Below are 15,708 nucleotides of genomic sequence, written 5' to 3' on the forward strand. Positions count from 1 at the left end.
TAGCCTTCCTCTCCATCCTTTCACAGCTGTGGATGTTCTGCTTGTGTGAAGTAGACAAAGGATGTCTCTTGAGACATTTCTTTCCCAACATCTTAAACACATTGCATATTTTTCCTGCTCCCTTTAGCATTTCTTGGTCAGTGTATTGCTTGATCTCTCTCTGGGATCTTAGAAGACTATACTTTTTTTTTTTTAATTGTGGGAAAAATCCTCCCACATAGTTTGACTTCAACAAAGTCTTGGAAAAGGTTTTCACTGTGGCCTATGCCAGAGAGAAGGAAAGGAAACAAAGATGTGAGCAGAAAAGGAATCTAAGCATAAAAACTAGACAAGAGGGTGCCTAGGACAGGGAGACAGAAATCACGTTTGCTTGACACAGTATATCTGGTTGAAAAATAAAGATGCCCGTTACCAGGGTATTGTTTCTACCATGCCAGTACATTTACTGTATTTGAATGTCCTCCTTGAAAGCAGTTTTGTACGGTCTCCACACAACCAGAGAAAAGGCAAAACAAGGGAGGTTAAAAGAATGTCACAGAACGTAAGAGAGATGAGGAGAATGACAGGGATAAGCAGAGCGAGAGTGACCACACAGAGTAAAATGAATGATCTTTTCCAGGGCAATGTTTCCTGTCTTCTGTGGTCCTTAAATGTAACTGGCTGTGATATATTGGGGTAACATCTGCAAAGCTTGTGTGTACTTTTAGTTCCAGTTTCTCTCATTGGCCTCAGAAATGTCAACATCTGCCATGTGGTCATCGAACATTTCATAGTTCACCATGCCCTGGGTTAGTACCAGATTTTTGGGATAACGGATTTTTCCTTTGCAGATATATCAGGTGATGCCAGCACCAGACTTGGGTCTCACCTGAAGCCTTGAGAAGAACTGGGCGGGCTTTTCCTTGCTGAAGGGCAGGTGCAAAACTCAAGCTCAAGTTTGACACAGTTGTCAGTTTCATTTCTTGAAAGGCCTGGTTGTCTATGCTATCAAGGCTGGTTCAACTCATTGGATGAGTGAAAAGCCACTTGGGTGCTAAAATTCTGCTTGCCTTGGGATCTCTCTCCTGCCGACCTGTCAAATGGCTTCAAATAAAAAACAAACAACTGAGCTAGTTTGTACTATTTCTTTGGGTGTCGATGTGACGTCCTCTAATAGCGTAGGTCTGTGCAGTGTGTTATTCACAGACACCGCAGTTGGCCCTTGGGGAATGACGTGAAGCAGGCGGGTTTTGAGGGGCTATGAACAGGCAGAGAGCTGCCCAGGGCACGGAGGAGCTTCTTGGAGTCACTGGACTCCGGTGAAAGCTGACGCAGGTACTGATTCTATTTTACAGCAGGAAACAAGGTCTGCACAGAGAGTAAATGGTGGATCCAGGAGTGAAATTCGACCCACCTCTAAATCACTGTGCAGCATAGCAGCATTCACTGAAGGCAGGAGCTGAGTTTTTTCATCTTCTTGTTCCCAGCACAAAGAAACAGACCTCACAGGCATCTGAGCTTCTCCAGAGCAGAATTTTCTGTGCTGCTAAGAATTATCTGAGGGCATCAGGGATTCCAGAAGGGAACGATATCCAAAAATACTGGCAGGGAAAGCTCAGAGAATCAGGTTCACAACTCAGAAAATCTAACAACATTTTAAGCATGGTAGCTATAACCAGTATTTTTAGATCACTGTCCTGGGAAATGTCTGTGCTCATCCCCACCTCTTCCTTCCTTCAGCGTGGTGTGGAGGTCTCTTTCTTTGCATTTTGATGGCACATTGATTCAAAAGCCACCTAGCTCACATATCAGAAATTATTTTCAATTAGATTTCAATGACTGTAAATAGGGGGCCACTGGGTCAAGAAAAAGACATGAAACACATGAAATAGGAAACATTTCAAAATGATACATATGAGATTTATTTTATATTTTTCCACTTACTTGGTCATTTGACCTGTTACTACATTTATCACCTTTCTGAGACCAAGTGGGAAATAGCCACAAAAGGTCAGTTACAGTATAGGCATCTCTATAGCCTAGATTAAAAAAAAAAAAAAACCCCAGTGAAAACAGGTTCCATTGGTTTACAGAAATAGAAGTATAATAAATTCCTAATAGCAAGTTTTTAGTTTTGCAGACTATGTTTTTTATTATTAGTCATGTTATCAGTGGATATGTTATCAAATATATTGATATCAGATAATAACAGGAATGATGTTTTAATAATTTTAACCACAAGAAAATACATTAAAATCTATTTCAAGAAGTATATTTTTCGACATGGTCACTGAAATTCTTATTAAAATATCCACTTTACAAAGCATTCAATTTGCAGAAGAGTAATATGGACTTCTCAGTCTAGGCGAGAAAAAAGTGCTTTAAAGTCTTGATTAAAAAAAAATTAAAATGTGTTTATCACACTCAGAAACTGAAACAGTCTTATAAATGTAAATTTATTTGCTCAGTATTATACAGATAAATAGTGATCTGCAGAGATTTGGAGACTGTGACTGGGCGGGGGCAGGGGGACGGTGCTCGGTCAAGTGCCCCCGTCCACGTGGTCACTGTGTTTGCCCAGCATTCCTTTGTCTGCCACATGATGAACCATGTCAGTGTTTATAATATAGTTTCTAAAAATATGATATTGATGCTATAAAAATAAATGTCTTAAAAAACCACCACCAGCTTGAATAGAAACATAGGATAGGAGAGGCCTTAAGGGTCTTCCTTGGGGAGGAGTTTCCATTTCACTGAGGGGTGCAGTTCCTCATCAAAGTCATCCAGTTCCTGCTCCTTGGAGAGCTCCAGGAAAACCTGCAAGGGAGGAAAAATAAGGAGATAGGGGGAATGTCACACTGATGTCACACTGCCTCCTGGAGCTCCAACTGAGTGCAAAGCCTATGCACACATTGTACATTTGTATCCAGGGATGATATGAAATCACTAAAACCGACCCACCTGCTCCAGGGTGGACTGCGAGAGGCTGTACTCCTCCAGGTCGAAGCTCTGTTTAACTGCAGGAGGATGGATGCACATTAGGGGCTCATTTATTTTTTTTATCCACGTGGTCTTAGAAGTCACCATATAGTACAAATAACAGTTTTTTTAAAATCTTAAATAAAACGGTTAAGACAATAATTGTTCATGGTTTAAGTCCAGCATTCTGTTAAAAATACACTGAACAGTCACTTGGATTTGGGGGAAAAGGTGCTTGTGTTATGCTCATATATTGCACAGTTTTTGAGGCCTGAGTTCAAGGGAGGAAATGGTGCAGAGAAGGCTTCCCACCTGTCCATGTCCTACCTGCATGTGAGCCAGCACTGCTGCACATTCAGTGCAGGATGAGGTGGAAGGAAGACACATTTTGAAAAGGGAAGCATCAGAAGGTAATAGAGAAATATGTCTGAGGGTTTTAGGGAGCAGATTCTTCGTGGGTCTCTTTCCACCATTGCAGTTTGCCCCTCATTGAGTTGAAAACCCTCCTCCTTGACCAAAATAGACTAGAAAGGGGACTTACAGCCCTGATAGGAGCCCAGCAGACTGGAGAATGTCACCAACAGTAACAGGTTGGTATTGGCCACAGTACCCACTTGGGAGGTGTGGCGAATGACCCCATGGCCCCAAAAGCTGGGGTGCTCAGCTCAGACAATGGAAAGAAGAGGTGTCATTGGGGCCATGGATGCTATCAACATAAGTAAGAAGAGTCTTCTAGAACCTGGAGACTCAGAGCTCCTCCTTAGGTAAGGTGACAAGCAAGCAAAAAATCACTGAGTAGAGACAGTGAAGAGTACAGGGAGGACACTGGGGCTGCCCGGTTCAGAACAGCGGAGGTGAGGGAGACACGTGATGGCCGATGCAGTGTGTCAGCTTTAACGGGCAAAAGGCACAACGTTTGTTCAAAGGACCAGACAAGAGGCTGGTTTCTTCATATGCAGCCTAAAGAAATAATATGCAAGCCCACATGAAATTTAATTTACAATGTCTGTACCAGTGCTCCAAAAGAAAGTATTCTCCTTAAATGCATATATAACAGTTTTGATTTAGATTGTACTAATATACATACAAAAATAGGCAGAAAAACCCACAAAGCAAAAATAAAGTCATTCCCATTCATCCCCTGTGTTCCCAGCACTCACCAAATCCCTCCACCTCCTTGATTTTTGCTTCCCAACTTCCACTGGAAATTTTGACTTTAAATTGAACACATCATGTCACATTCTATTTCCGTGACACTGAGGGGTTATCTCATGATTTGGAGTTACCTGTTTTCTAGGATCTTATTTCAAAGCTAACCACTCTTACCTTTCTCTAATACGAAGAAAGCCTGGGCTAAAGGTCGTACATCTTGTACTGGCAACTTGTAGACCATCAGAGAAGAATACCTGGGGGGAGAAGGGGAGGAGGCTGATGTTACTTGTGGCCATTGTCAACTGAATGCAACCATCTCTCCAGTCTTTACTGTACGTAAGAGTCAGTTTGGTGTAGGTGGAGTGCCGAGGGTGAATCCATGGTAAAAGAAAAAAAAAAAGATGCTATTCACAAGAACTGGCGACAGGAGAACAAGACTCAGACAGTTCAGTGTCCTGGGCTTCTTGGATGGAGGTGATCAGGTGCAGTGCAAGCGAAATTTCGAGATTTGCCAGCCACTTTTCACCTTGTTTTCTAAGCTGAACACTTGTTCTTCAACTTGATCTTCCAACTAGGCACTGGCACCATATACTTTCTCAAAGTCTCCCAACTCAGATGGATGTCCAGGTCTACTCGGCAGAGAGCGCAGACCTTTTCACCTTCCCCCATCTTAAATTGCTTTCCTAATATAGGATAATATACCTCAGTAGAAAATCTCTGGGAATTCGGCACCAAATAAGGTTCAGCAGCAACAATTTTTAAATAATAAGTTCTCAGATTAATGCTTGTCTTCTTATCATTTGAAAATCAGGAAGATTTAGATTTCATTCCGTAAGATATTATTTCATATATTTATGGGGCAATCATTCTCATCCATTTTGCTCATTCTCTGCGTCTTTATGACATTTTTCTGCTCTGTCATGGGCTGCACATTGAGTTATAGCCTTGCTTTTATATTTATACTTCATTGTAGAACTATATTTTCCCACCTTGTCATTAAGTTTTATCATCTGTTTTCTCCCCTAAGATCTAAATCATCCATTTTCTGCAGTAAATTCTAGGTATTAAAAATAACCTTGAAGTTAATCTTTTATTTTTACTGTGTTACTTTCATGAGCACTGCGCCTTACCAGACGTGATATAAAATTGGAAGTACTAATAGATTTGAAATAAAATCATCAGCTTTCCATCCTAATTCTGAGTCATTATCTCTGTCCTGCTAGCTAGCCAATCCATTTCCTGTTCTTAAAGGTAATGATCAGTTTCATTTATTTAGGTCCCTCACAATGCTTTTTTGAAATCATGTTATTTTTCTCACTTTATATAACACAGGACCAGAACAGTATCTGGCACACAGGAGGCCCACAGCACATGTTACACCAGTTTTTACATCAGAGAGTCTCTTTTCTAGTTTACTTTTTGCAGTACCCAATGAATGGTCTTTCTTTTGGCTTTCCTTTTGGGTTAAATGTGCACTTGAATGACTATAAATTAATGAAACTCACAAGGAAAACCTACATGTGGTATCAGATCAAGACCAGCAGCCATCTTTACCTCTCCTGCCGAGCAGCCTGGGGGAAATGCCTCAGAATTTCTCTGTGGAGCGGCTCCACTTGGGCAGGGCACTTCACCTTCATCTCCAGCAGGTAATCCTTGCCAAACTTGCTCTTCAGGTGTTGGATGGAACCGATACACCTGGAGGTAGGAGGAGGGTGCGGTCATAACAGAAAGGGCAAAAGGACACAGAACACAATTTTGAGGCTTGATTTGCTGCGCACATTGTCACCGACAGAGTCAGGGACAGGAGTCCAGCTGCCCACAGGGATCTCTCTGTCTCCACAAACTCTTCCAGCTGTGCTCTTGGCGGTCAAATCTGGACTTGGGCGAGCACCCACCTCAGCTTTCCGGACACCATGATGGCCACGCGGTCGCACACGGCTTCAGCCTCTGCCATGTAGTGGGTGGTCAGGAGGGCACCCCTCTCCGTGTTTTTAAAGGTGGCCCGAATCGCCTGCCTAAATTTTTCAAGAGAATTTTGCAATTAGGCCTTCTAATTAATCTGAAAAGGACAGAGAAAAGAGCTTTTAAATGGCATGAATGTGAATAATCAGCAGAAAGACATTAAGTCAGGGAAGACTCTTAAGAGGGCAGGTGGGCCAGGTGAGAGCTGGTAAACTGGAGGCAGATACTGGAATAGGGGTGTTTTGGGGATGCAATATTTATGACCAGGTTGTATTGAAAGATAAATGCTGAGCAGGAGATTGTTTATGAGAGGAAGATTGCTTATGCTTGTGCAGAAAGGAACAGAATGACACAAGATTCAACAACAGAATGTCACAACCTTGCAGAAGAAAATAAAGGCACGGTAGGTAACACATGACAACATCCGGAACCTGCCCCCACCTTACAATCCAGTGAGAATTACCATTCTCAAGCAGAGTACTGGACACTGTGATTGTGGTAGAGATGCACCATGGCTACCTCCAAGGTACTTACATACTCAGAATAAGTAATTTGGGCCTGAAAATACTTATGTTTCCTTCAGGGAGAAATGGTAAAATATCATCAGAGAGTTATTTTGTTTTTATTTTTTGCAAAGTATTGTTTTTTACTAATGACATCAAGAGGTTCTTTTTTTTTTCCCCCCCACATGAAGAAACAGTTCAGGGACAACTTTTACAGGAGTACAACAATTCACAGATTTCCTGCAAGGCACTGGCTCTGGCCCTGATGGGGTGGTGCCCCTCACCACATCTGCTGCTGCCCCTCGGGGTCCATGCCCGTGGACGGCTCGTCCAGAAGCACCACCAATGGGTTTCCCAGGATGCTCAGCGCGAAGCACAGCTAGAACGAGAGGAACAGCATCTGGCACGGACCTGTGGGGTGCTCAGAGTAACACTGAGCCCCGCCCGTACCTTCCTCTTTATTCCCTCGGACAGGGCCTTCACGGGAAGCTTCAGCTGGTCCTGCAGCTTGAGCGCATCCACCAACCTGATGGAAACATGATGGGACATTACAGGTTTCTTGACAACAACGAAAGCTGGTGGGAGAACAGCCATGTAGGACATACAGGGGGAGCAGCGCTCAGAAACATAGTTCTGAAAATACACTGCCAGGCCATCTTAAAACTGGCTGTTCTGACGCCCCGTGAAAATACAGTTTTTCCTTTGAAAAGACTATAAGCCCATTTCGTGACATCCAAATAACTATTCTATACTAGTTTATACTTAGGTTTTAGTGTTTTTGGTAAAGTTTCCCAATGGTTCTCCCTCTCCACCCTCCCCTATTTAATATGAGAAAACAGGTAACAACATTCTGAAATCTGGGAAACCAGTGTTTAGCTCCAAGTCTACCCAGTGTGGTCTGGGTCGGTGTTCAGTCTCCTGTCCCGAGCTCCCTGTGAAGGGCATCACTCCCCGCCTGCAGGTGGAGACCAGGTGTGGGCCCCCCAGGTACCGTGCGATGGCGGCTGCGGCGTCCGCCTTCCTCAGCCCCTTCACAGCGGCGAACACCTCCAGGTGCACCTGCACGGGCAGGCTGGGCCACAGCGCGTTCTCCTGAGGACAGTAGCCCAGGAACCCAAGGGCGTCCGCCCCGCTGCTCCCCATTAGCAGCACCTGCAGAGGAAATTCACTATCAGAGCGAACACGCTGGGTTTTTGTTTGTTTGATTGTTTGCATATGTCAGTGCATCTCTCAACTTGCAAACCTAGAAAAACTAGAGACTCTCTGGGCTCTCACCAGCTTTAATCATCTGTAATCATTTGGTCCTGGAGAAAGTTTGTCAGAGAGTAAATAAGTGAAAACAAGTGTGTGTACAACCTATGTATGCTCACAAACCAAGTTTCTCACAAATGTGTTGCCATTCATGGCCAACAGTTCATAGCCCATTTTTTCATTATTGTCAAAAAGAAGTATAAGATTTCAAGTACTCACTATTGAACTTCACTCACTGATCAAATGTTTTTGAGAACCACCTATGTAACAAATGGTGCGCCGCCTGCTTGGGATACAACGAGGAATGGAATAGCCAGCAACCCAGTTACCGGGAGTTTTTATTCTACTAAGGGAATCAAGCCATAAACAAGTAGGGGAATGAGTGACTAGAATGCGGACAGACCCTAAGTGGTGCTGCAATGGAAGTGCTCGGGAGGCTGGGCGGGGAACAACAGGGAAGGGGTTTTAGGTAGGGTGACGAGAGAAAGCCTGTCTGCTGCGGGGCCGGCTCAGCAGAGGAGCTAGAAGGCGCCTGCCATGGAGGAGCCCAGAGGAGAGGAATCCGGGCCAAAGCAAAGAGCCCGAGAAAAGCCCCGGGGAGGAATAAAATGCAGTGTGTTCTTGACTCAAGGCAAAGGCAGGAGGCTGGGGGCAGAGCGAGGCGTGACAGACGCGGCAGGAGGGACGGGGCACCAGCTCCGGCAGCTGCCACCAGGACTAGAAGGGGAGGCTTCCTTCCAGCCGGTGCAGCGAGGGGTCCTTAAAGTATTTAAGCAAGACAACTGTTAATAAGGATCACACTGGCTGAATGGATTGAAGCTGATCTGGTGACATCGGGAGAGTTGGCTTTATAACTCATTTTTCTTACCTTCTAAATTATTTCAATCCAGTGTATCAGTGAGCAGTTACCTCCTTTTTGCCCCGGCTTAGAAATGAAGTATTGATTTAGGGATCAGGTTAGTGACTGAATTGGAGGGTGGTCCCAACTAAAGAAAGGGGTCCCGTTAGGGTTGGTCAATCCCCCAACATCCCTAGGTGTCCCACTTCGTGACCACCTGCTCTCACCTCCGCTTCAGAGGGACTGTGAATCTCTGCTTTCCCCTCCCTCTTTAGTAGGATATTTGTCAGTCACATTCCCGGTGGTCTTTCCTTCTGGGTTTGACCACCAACCCCCTTTTGCATGGTGTAGTTCTACAGATCTCTGCCTTATCTTCCCTTTTCCACTATCCCTGGGCATACTTTTCCAAATGAGAGCTTAAGGTTTTCTACCTTCTGCCATAGAATTTGGGAAAAGTGTGTTTCCTCTAACCTCACGCCCGGCTCTCTGATAAATCTCAGCAGTTCCTTCACCTCACAAAGTTAAACTGCATGTATAATTCAGGTCGACTTCATATCCTTGCTGCTCAATTTCAACATTCCTTGGAAACACTCCCAAGGAAGAGCTATTTGTACAAAGCTTTATGTTTCAGTAACTAAATACTTTCTTAAGGACAATGAGTATAACTGTTTAATAAAGGTTTTTTAAAACACTTTTATTCAAGATTAAAGCATTACATATTGGGCTGACAATGCTTACTGAAAGCACAAATCCATGTGTTTTATGGTACTACAGGTAGGATTTGTATGGATTCTGATACTGATTTCTGATCTGATAGTGAACATTCCCAGAAATGCCTTTGAAGGCACGAATAATTATCCCCTTGCAGTCATTAATTTTCTCATGTATTAATATCTTAATTTGTGATGTATTATTCTGCTGCTTTAATCACTTCAATCATCTAATGATTAAATGAGACGTTCCTATTTACAAAGTATTAACATCAATTTTATTTTGAGCACCACTAGATAACATATTTTCCATATAATTCTCTTACCTGTCCAGCAGTTGGTTTTGTGTCTCCAGTTATCACCTTAATGGACGTACTTTTACCAGCTCCATTGTGTCCTAATAATCCTAAAACCTCACCTGGCAAAAAAAAAGGGAAAAAAAGGTCATACTTAATATTAATCCTTAATACTATTGATTTTAAGAGTAAAATTAAGTGTAAAACAGTCTGAAGTCTCACTGTGTGGCAAGCGTTGTTCTATGTGCTTTATATGGAATATCTCATTTAACTGGCAGCACTGCCCTGAGAAACTGCCACTGTCCCTTCTTAGGTATTTGGGGACAGAGGCTCTTAGAGATGAGGTTAGTTACCCAAGTCACATAGACGGGAAACGGCAAAGCCACTCTTGTTAGCCAGTGTGTCAGCCTCTGTCTCCTCTGATCCTAAGTACTGTGCAATAATGACACAAAATGAGGTCATCTAACACCTGCTGGTCAAGGCTTCAGAATGTGCTGGCACATCCCCAGTTAGTCCCCAGTTAGTTCTTTGTGGAAAACAATGAACATTACGAAGTCAATCGTGTTCATTAAATAGAAATTTCATGCTTTCAGTGGTTCATTTTGATAGAGTACTTTTGATTTCCATGTGACTACACCCCTATCCAGAGGGTGAGTTAATTTTATGTACAGATGAGACGTGCAAAAGGAGCTGTCAGGGCCACCTGCTGATGGGTGTGTGTGTGAAACCGAGAGGTGACACAGAGCACAATTTTCATCAAGAACCCTAAAGCTTAATGAGGGCCCCCCATCCCTGCCCCTGAGTCAACAGTGGAAAAGTTTCTGTGCCCAACCTTTTCTGACACAGAAAGAGACATTTCTTGTGGCTATTTTATTCTTCTTCTTGGAAAAGCAGCTTTTCCTCTTCCCTGAATACTCCTTGCGCAGACAGCTGGCAATAATGACTGGTTTCTGTAAATGACAAGTATACATGTCAGACCTTAATTCTCTCCATTAACTTTGAAGCAGCTCTTACCCTCCCGCTGGGTTGGGCCCTCACTGAACAGGCCGTGCATCAGAGAAGACCTTCTGTGGGGTGACACAGTTCTTGCCCGTTCCCCAGCCCTGCATTTATTTTTGGACAGAAGACACTGCCATTTCCTCTCCCACAAAGGCAGATACTCAGGGACACATTATTTTATGCTGCCTGCCGTCCCTCTGAACAAGAGCAGAGACTTAGAGAAACACGGAACCATGCTTCCAGGACAAAATGGCACGCTGTGCAGTGGACGGGACTGCCTTGAAATTTGGACAGTGCACTTTCCCCAAGAAGCGGCGGTGGGGTTGGCTTTGTTCAGTTTCTATCACAAGTTCTTTCTCGGCTTTCTCGCAATTTCAGTTGCACTTCCCTTTTATTTTTTATTCTAAGAAGGACAAACCAAATCAGCATCACTTAATTTGCTCATTTAGATGTAAAAATGGGCCACCTACTGAGATAAAGCAGTGATCTTCATTTGTAGGGATTGAAAGCCAAATTCACTTGGGAATTAGAACTGCAGACCTGGCCACTTTAACCCACGAACGTCTGTGTGACCTGAGGAAGTAACTGCTTTGCATGTTTACCTCATCTGGGTTTGTGGAATTCAAGGCATTTGCTGTTCTCGCTCTTTCCATCTGGACATCTTCATCCTCTCCTTCTGGTTCTTCTGGATTTTGACACACACTGCTGCTTCTTGGAGAAATTCTAGAGTTGAAACCATCCATTATTAATTGATTTTGGGTTTTCATCCTTGTACCAAAAATACTGCATTCTTCAAGTCTTATAACTTGAGTAGATGGGCAAATTAATAAACCATCCTACTCTCCTGTCAGGGCACTCACGCCACCTCCCTTCCCAACTCCTTGCTCCTACATATCTAGTGACCATCGCTTCTTATGTGTCTTTTATTCTACTGATCCATGGAAGCATTATTTTTCAATATCAACGGGTAACTTCGTACCTATTATCTGACAAAGTATTTTTATACCCTAGCTTAATGATGGAATTTTTCTGGGAACCCCAGTTTTGACACCAGCATGTTGGTATTATTATACTTTCATGGGGACAATGAGCTCTCAGAGTATTTGAAGTCGGAATAGTCTCAGAAAATACAAGTTCAAAGTTGATCTCCTATTAAGCCTGGCTATTTCTTTAACATATATATCATTTTCACTCTTTCTCTTCCACTTTAAGTCTGGCCCTTCGTACCCATAATGTATCTCATTCCATTCTCTTCCTACACCTAATGCCCCATAATGCTCTTAAAAGTCTTCTTTCATCTTCTACCACATCTTGAAACTGATGTGGTACGGCAGTTACAAGAGGGAATAAGCTACTTATGGTTGCATGCTTGCATGGTACAAAAAAAAAAAGGTGTCAGTTTTCCATTCCCGTTCATAACTGAAGCAGTCTATGATCTACTAGTTGGGCTTCTTACTACCATAGGAGGAATATAGCTATTGCTGTCTGTGGCCTGTTGGCCATTTTGCATTCTTCCTTCCTGGATCCGCTGCCCATGTATTCAGACTGATTGTTATTTGAACTGAACTAGGCACATGTGACTTTCCCTGGTGTTCCTCTGCGCACAGTGTCGGGCAGAGCACTCACTATGTTTCAATGTTTTAGGTCTGTTTCCTCCGCTGTTTATAATCTTCTTTGATTTGGTACCTAGATCTCTGTCATTTGCATTAGCACACGGTTCCTATCCCAACCTATCATAGCACTTAGCACTTTTTTGTTAATGGGTTATTTTATGCATGAAAAAATAATGTTTTAAAATACTGATCCCTGAAATAGAAGAATCCAATTTGTTTTCTTCCAACCTAAAGAAGGGATCCTTTCTCATTGATTTCTTTCCAAACTTCCATTCCAGACATCGAAGAATAAACAGAAAGATGAAAAAATGAAGGAAAGGCTGGGGATAAAGAGAGAGATGCACTGTTAGAAACGCTAAAACAAGACTGTTTCACATCAGAAGTGAATTAGGAATAATTGGTCTTCTACAAGGTACACTGGTTAAAATCATTACAAATTTTCAATGATTTATTTGTCAAATTGTGAAACTATCATAATCACTTTCAATCTTATTTACAGAAACCCTGGAAACAAACAGAATTATGTGACACCATGATTTTATGTCATTTCCTCTAAGAGCGTGCACAGTGTTCTTAAAAGTCAGAAAGCATAATATCTGCTCAATTTGAAAAGTGTGTTCTCTACTTCACAAATATTTTATCTCCATGGGCTACAGATATCTACATATCCAGCATAATAAAAAGTTTCACCATGTGTATAGGAATACTAAGGTAGTTTGGTATCATAAAAGGCACAATAATATTAAAGAAAGGTGTGTCCTTACAATTAGGAATACCAGAAATGGCTCTACACTTCTCGATTCTCCATCAAGATTCAACAAGAAGAGCTGCAAAAGGAAAGACAATGGTCGAATGGGAAGTTTTGTTTTGTTTTGTAAATTTTATACATAAAAATGTATTACTTACTTGAAAAACTAAGAACATGCAGCCAATTAATGTGGCCTGTGGTATTAAAAAGGTAATGCCATACACCGCACCATGTCCGTAGTCATCCAAGAAAAATATAACCACAGAGAAGATGGTGATCTAAAGAAAATATAAATATACATGTTAACCACTCTGAATTTCAATATATGTTCCAAATTGAGATGGCTCATCTTAGAGATATTCCTAATTTCAACTCCAACCTCCAAAATCCAGTTGAACCCAGCATATTTTCCATTGACATTTTCTTTTAGTGAATTAGTCAAATTCCTTCGGCCTGGTGTATCATGAATGAGACATGATTGGATAAGTCTAGGATTGAATATATAGGATATTTTCATTACGGAAAAGGAAAAGAGTTGGCATATAATCGCTTTGGGAGGTAAAATGCAAAATGGTAGATAAGCTAGAATCATAGGGAAAATTGAAATTGATATCTAATTGGAATAAAGCAACAACAATGAAAGGAGACTTTTGTTAATTATACCAGTGTAGAAATAGAAGCATTAAACAACCCAGAGTGGCTTAGTAGAAACACTACAATACAAAATTCAGGGATAAGAGAAAATTGTAGGCATGCCTGAAGCTCTCAGACTTTTTCTCATAAACGATTGCAATGACTTCCTACACGTTTCTGTACTTCTAACTTCTTTGTATTACAAACCATCGTTTTTATGGCTTTCAGAATATTTTTCCTAAAAGTGTATCTCTGATCATATTTCTTTTCTGTATTGTAAGTGCCCATGGCTTCCCACAGCCTATAGAATAAATCCTTGAGCACATTATTTAAGGCCAGCATGGTTCCAGCCATTACCAGGCCCAGGATGCACCTTGCTGGCTACGCACATCTGTGCCAGATTATCACCACTTCCTAGGATAAGCCTCGGCTTCCTGTCCTCTGGGTTTCTGTTCATCCCTGGCCACTGAGTCCTCTCTAGCTACTGAAATCTTACTCTTCCTCAGGTTCATGTCCTAAAGGAAATCTGTGCTTCATTTTTATGAATTAATCTCTCTCTGGTTTTCATTGACCTCTTTATTACCCAGTTGTATAATAAACTTTTAAAGATCAATAGATCAAGAGATCATCTTCTCCCTATCACTCTGTTTTAACAAGTGACTGTTTACTTATCTGTTTATCCTCTAAGTGTGCTTTTAGGGTTGAAACTGTCTATTTTTTCTGCATTACCAGTCTTAGTTTGTGACTTGTTGGAAGTGAACAAACATTTGTTGAATTAATAATCTGCTTTTTTGGCATCCTGAAATGACAGGAAATAAGAATAGATATTTGTAGATTACGCATATTTTTTTCCTCCTAATTTAGATATAATAAGTGTTGCTTTATGGAATTAATTCTTAGCAGAGAGTTTGGAGAAGTAGTTTCTAGTCTTAACTACGCTAATAACAGTATTTGTAATCTTGTATAACTTCATGGAGGTCTTGGGACTTATTTCTTTTTCAGTGAAAAGAAGATACAGATGGTTTCCTTCTAGCAAATATTTTATGGTTCTTAGAAACAATTTGGCCACTTTTAAAGAAAGACAAGCATAGAAATAGACAGAGAAAAGGATGCATATTTTGAAAAGGATAGTATATCAGAAATTAACTATTTTAGACTATAATATTAATTTATCATACTACTCAGGCAAATTCTAAAGTATTTGCTCAGAATTATATATTAAATATAATTGTACATTAAATGTAACTAAATGTTCACAAGAAACATACTTACAATATAGAAGCAAAAAGACCAAATGTCACTATTTTTTCTCCCCTTGCGAAAAATGAAGGAAATCACATACATCAAGAAGATAAGAGATGTGGCATAACCAACAGCACACGGGATCTGAAATCAACAGCGATGTTAAGTTTAATTAAAAACAAGCACAATGTAAGAAAACATTAGGATCCAATACATTGTTATAGCAAAGGGTTTTATAATAAGTTATTTATTTTATGACAATTTAAATATCCATGAAAACAGTTTGCCCAAATTTTCTAATTAAATCATACAATGATATTTGTTCTATGAATAATGTTACTTACTTGTATAACTTGATTTACAATCTTAAATATAGTCTCTTGGAGACTTAAACTGTAGTCCATTAAGTACATAAAAAGAAAAATCAAGCAGTACATCGGGACATCCACCAGAGCCTGCCCAAACCAATAAGCAGAAGGAAAGAGTCCTGAAATCCGTAGCTGGGACCGAGTTTTGTTCTGATGAGGAAACAGCAAAGATACAAAATGGTATTTCAATTGGAGGTTTAAGAAAATGTGGATTATGTAAAGAAATATTCAAAGAAAATTTTTATTTGTCATACTTGTGCATCATAGCTACCAAATATTGCCTGGACCAAGGGATATGGATAGATCCAAACATAAATGATTGGTTTGCTGCTTTAATGAACAATATGAATGCTCATCACACATCTGGTAGGTAGAAGAAAAGTAAGAGAAGATCTCAGAATAATCAAGGCATTGACACTGCAGTAAAGAAAAATG

The 15,708-nt window shown here is 41.2% G+C and overlaps 1 protein-coding gene across 2 annotated transcripts in view; it reads right to left on the minus strand.

Moving 5' to 3' along the window:
- Positions 1 to 1,868: 1,868 nt before the first annotated feature.
- The window catches only part of LOC118919741 (ABC-type organic anion transporter ABCA8), a 59,348-nt gene continuing 45,508 nt past the window's right edge, over positions 1,869 to 15,708 (minus strand). For both annotated transcript variants that reach the window (XM_036899948.2, XM_036899949.2), the window contains 16 exons: positions 15,250 to 15,423; positions 14,936 to 15,049; positions 13,189 to 13,308; positions 13,047 to 13,109; positions 12,511 to 12,602; positions 11,272 to 11,392; positions 10,503 to 10,620; positions 9,701 to 9,792; positions 7,567 to 7,727; positions 7,026 to 7,101; positions 6,860 to 6,954; positions 6,006 to 6,125; positions 5,665 to 5,805; positions 4,285 to 4,364; positions 2,941 to 2,996; positions 1,869 to 2,796 (listed from right to left, as the gene is read on the minus strand). In XM_036899948.2, coding sequence (XP_036755843.2) covers positions 2,698 to 2,796; positions 2,941 to 2,996; positions 4,285 to 4,364; positions 5,665 to 5,805; positions 6,006 to 6,125; positions 6,860 to 6,954; positions 7,026 to 7,101; positions 7,567 to 7,727; positions 9,701 to 9,792; positions 10,503 to 10,620; positions 11,272 to 11,392; positions 12,511 to 12,602; positions 13,047 to 13,109; positions 13,189 to 13,308; positions 14,936 to 15,049; positions 15,250 to 15,423 — 1,722 coding nt within the window. In that variant the 3' untranslated portion in view covers positions 1,869 to 2,697. The remainder of the gene's footprint in view (positions 2,797 to 2,940; positions 2,997 to 4,284; positions 4,365 to 5,664; positions 5,806 to 6,005; positions 6,126 to 6,859; positions 6,955 to 7,025; positions 7,102 to 7,566; positions 7,728 to 9,700; positions 9,793 to 10,502; positions 10,621 to 11,271; positions 11,393 to 12,510; positions 12,603 to 13,046; positions 13,110 to 13,188; positions 13,309 to 14,935; positions 15,050 to 15,249; positions 15,424 to 15,708) is intronic.

The sequence above is a fragment of the Manis pentadactyla genome, chromosome 4 (assembly GCF_030020395.1).
Source record: "Manis pentadactyla isolate mManPen7 chromosome 4, mManPen7.hap1, whole genome shotgun sequence".
Taxonomy (NCBI): Eukaryota; Metazoa; Chordata; class Mammalia; order Pholidota; family Manidae; genus Manis; species Manis pentadactyla.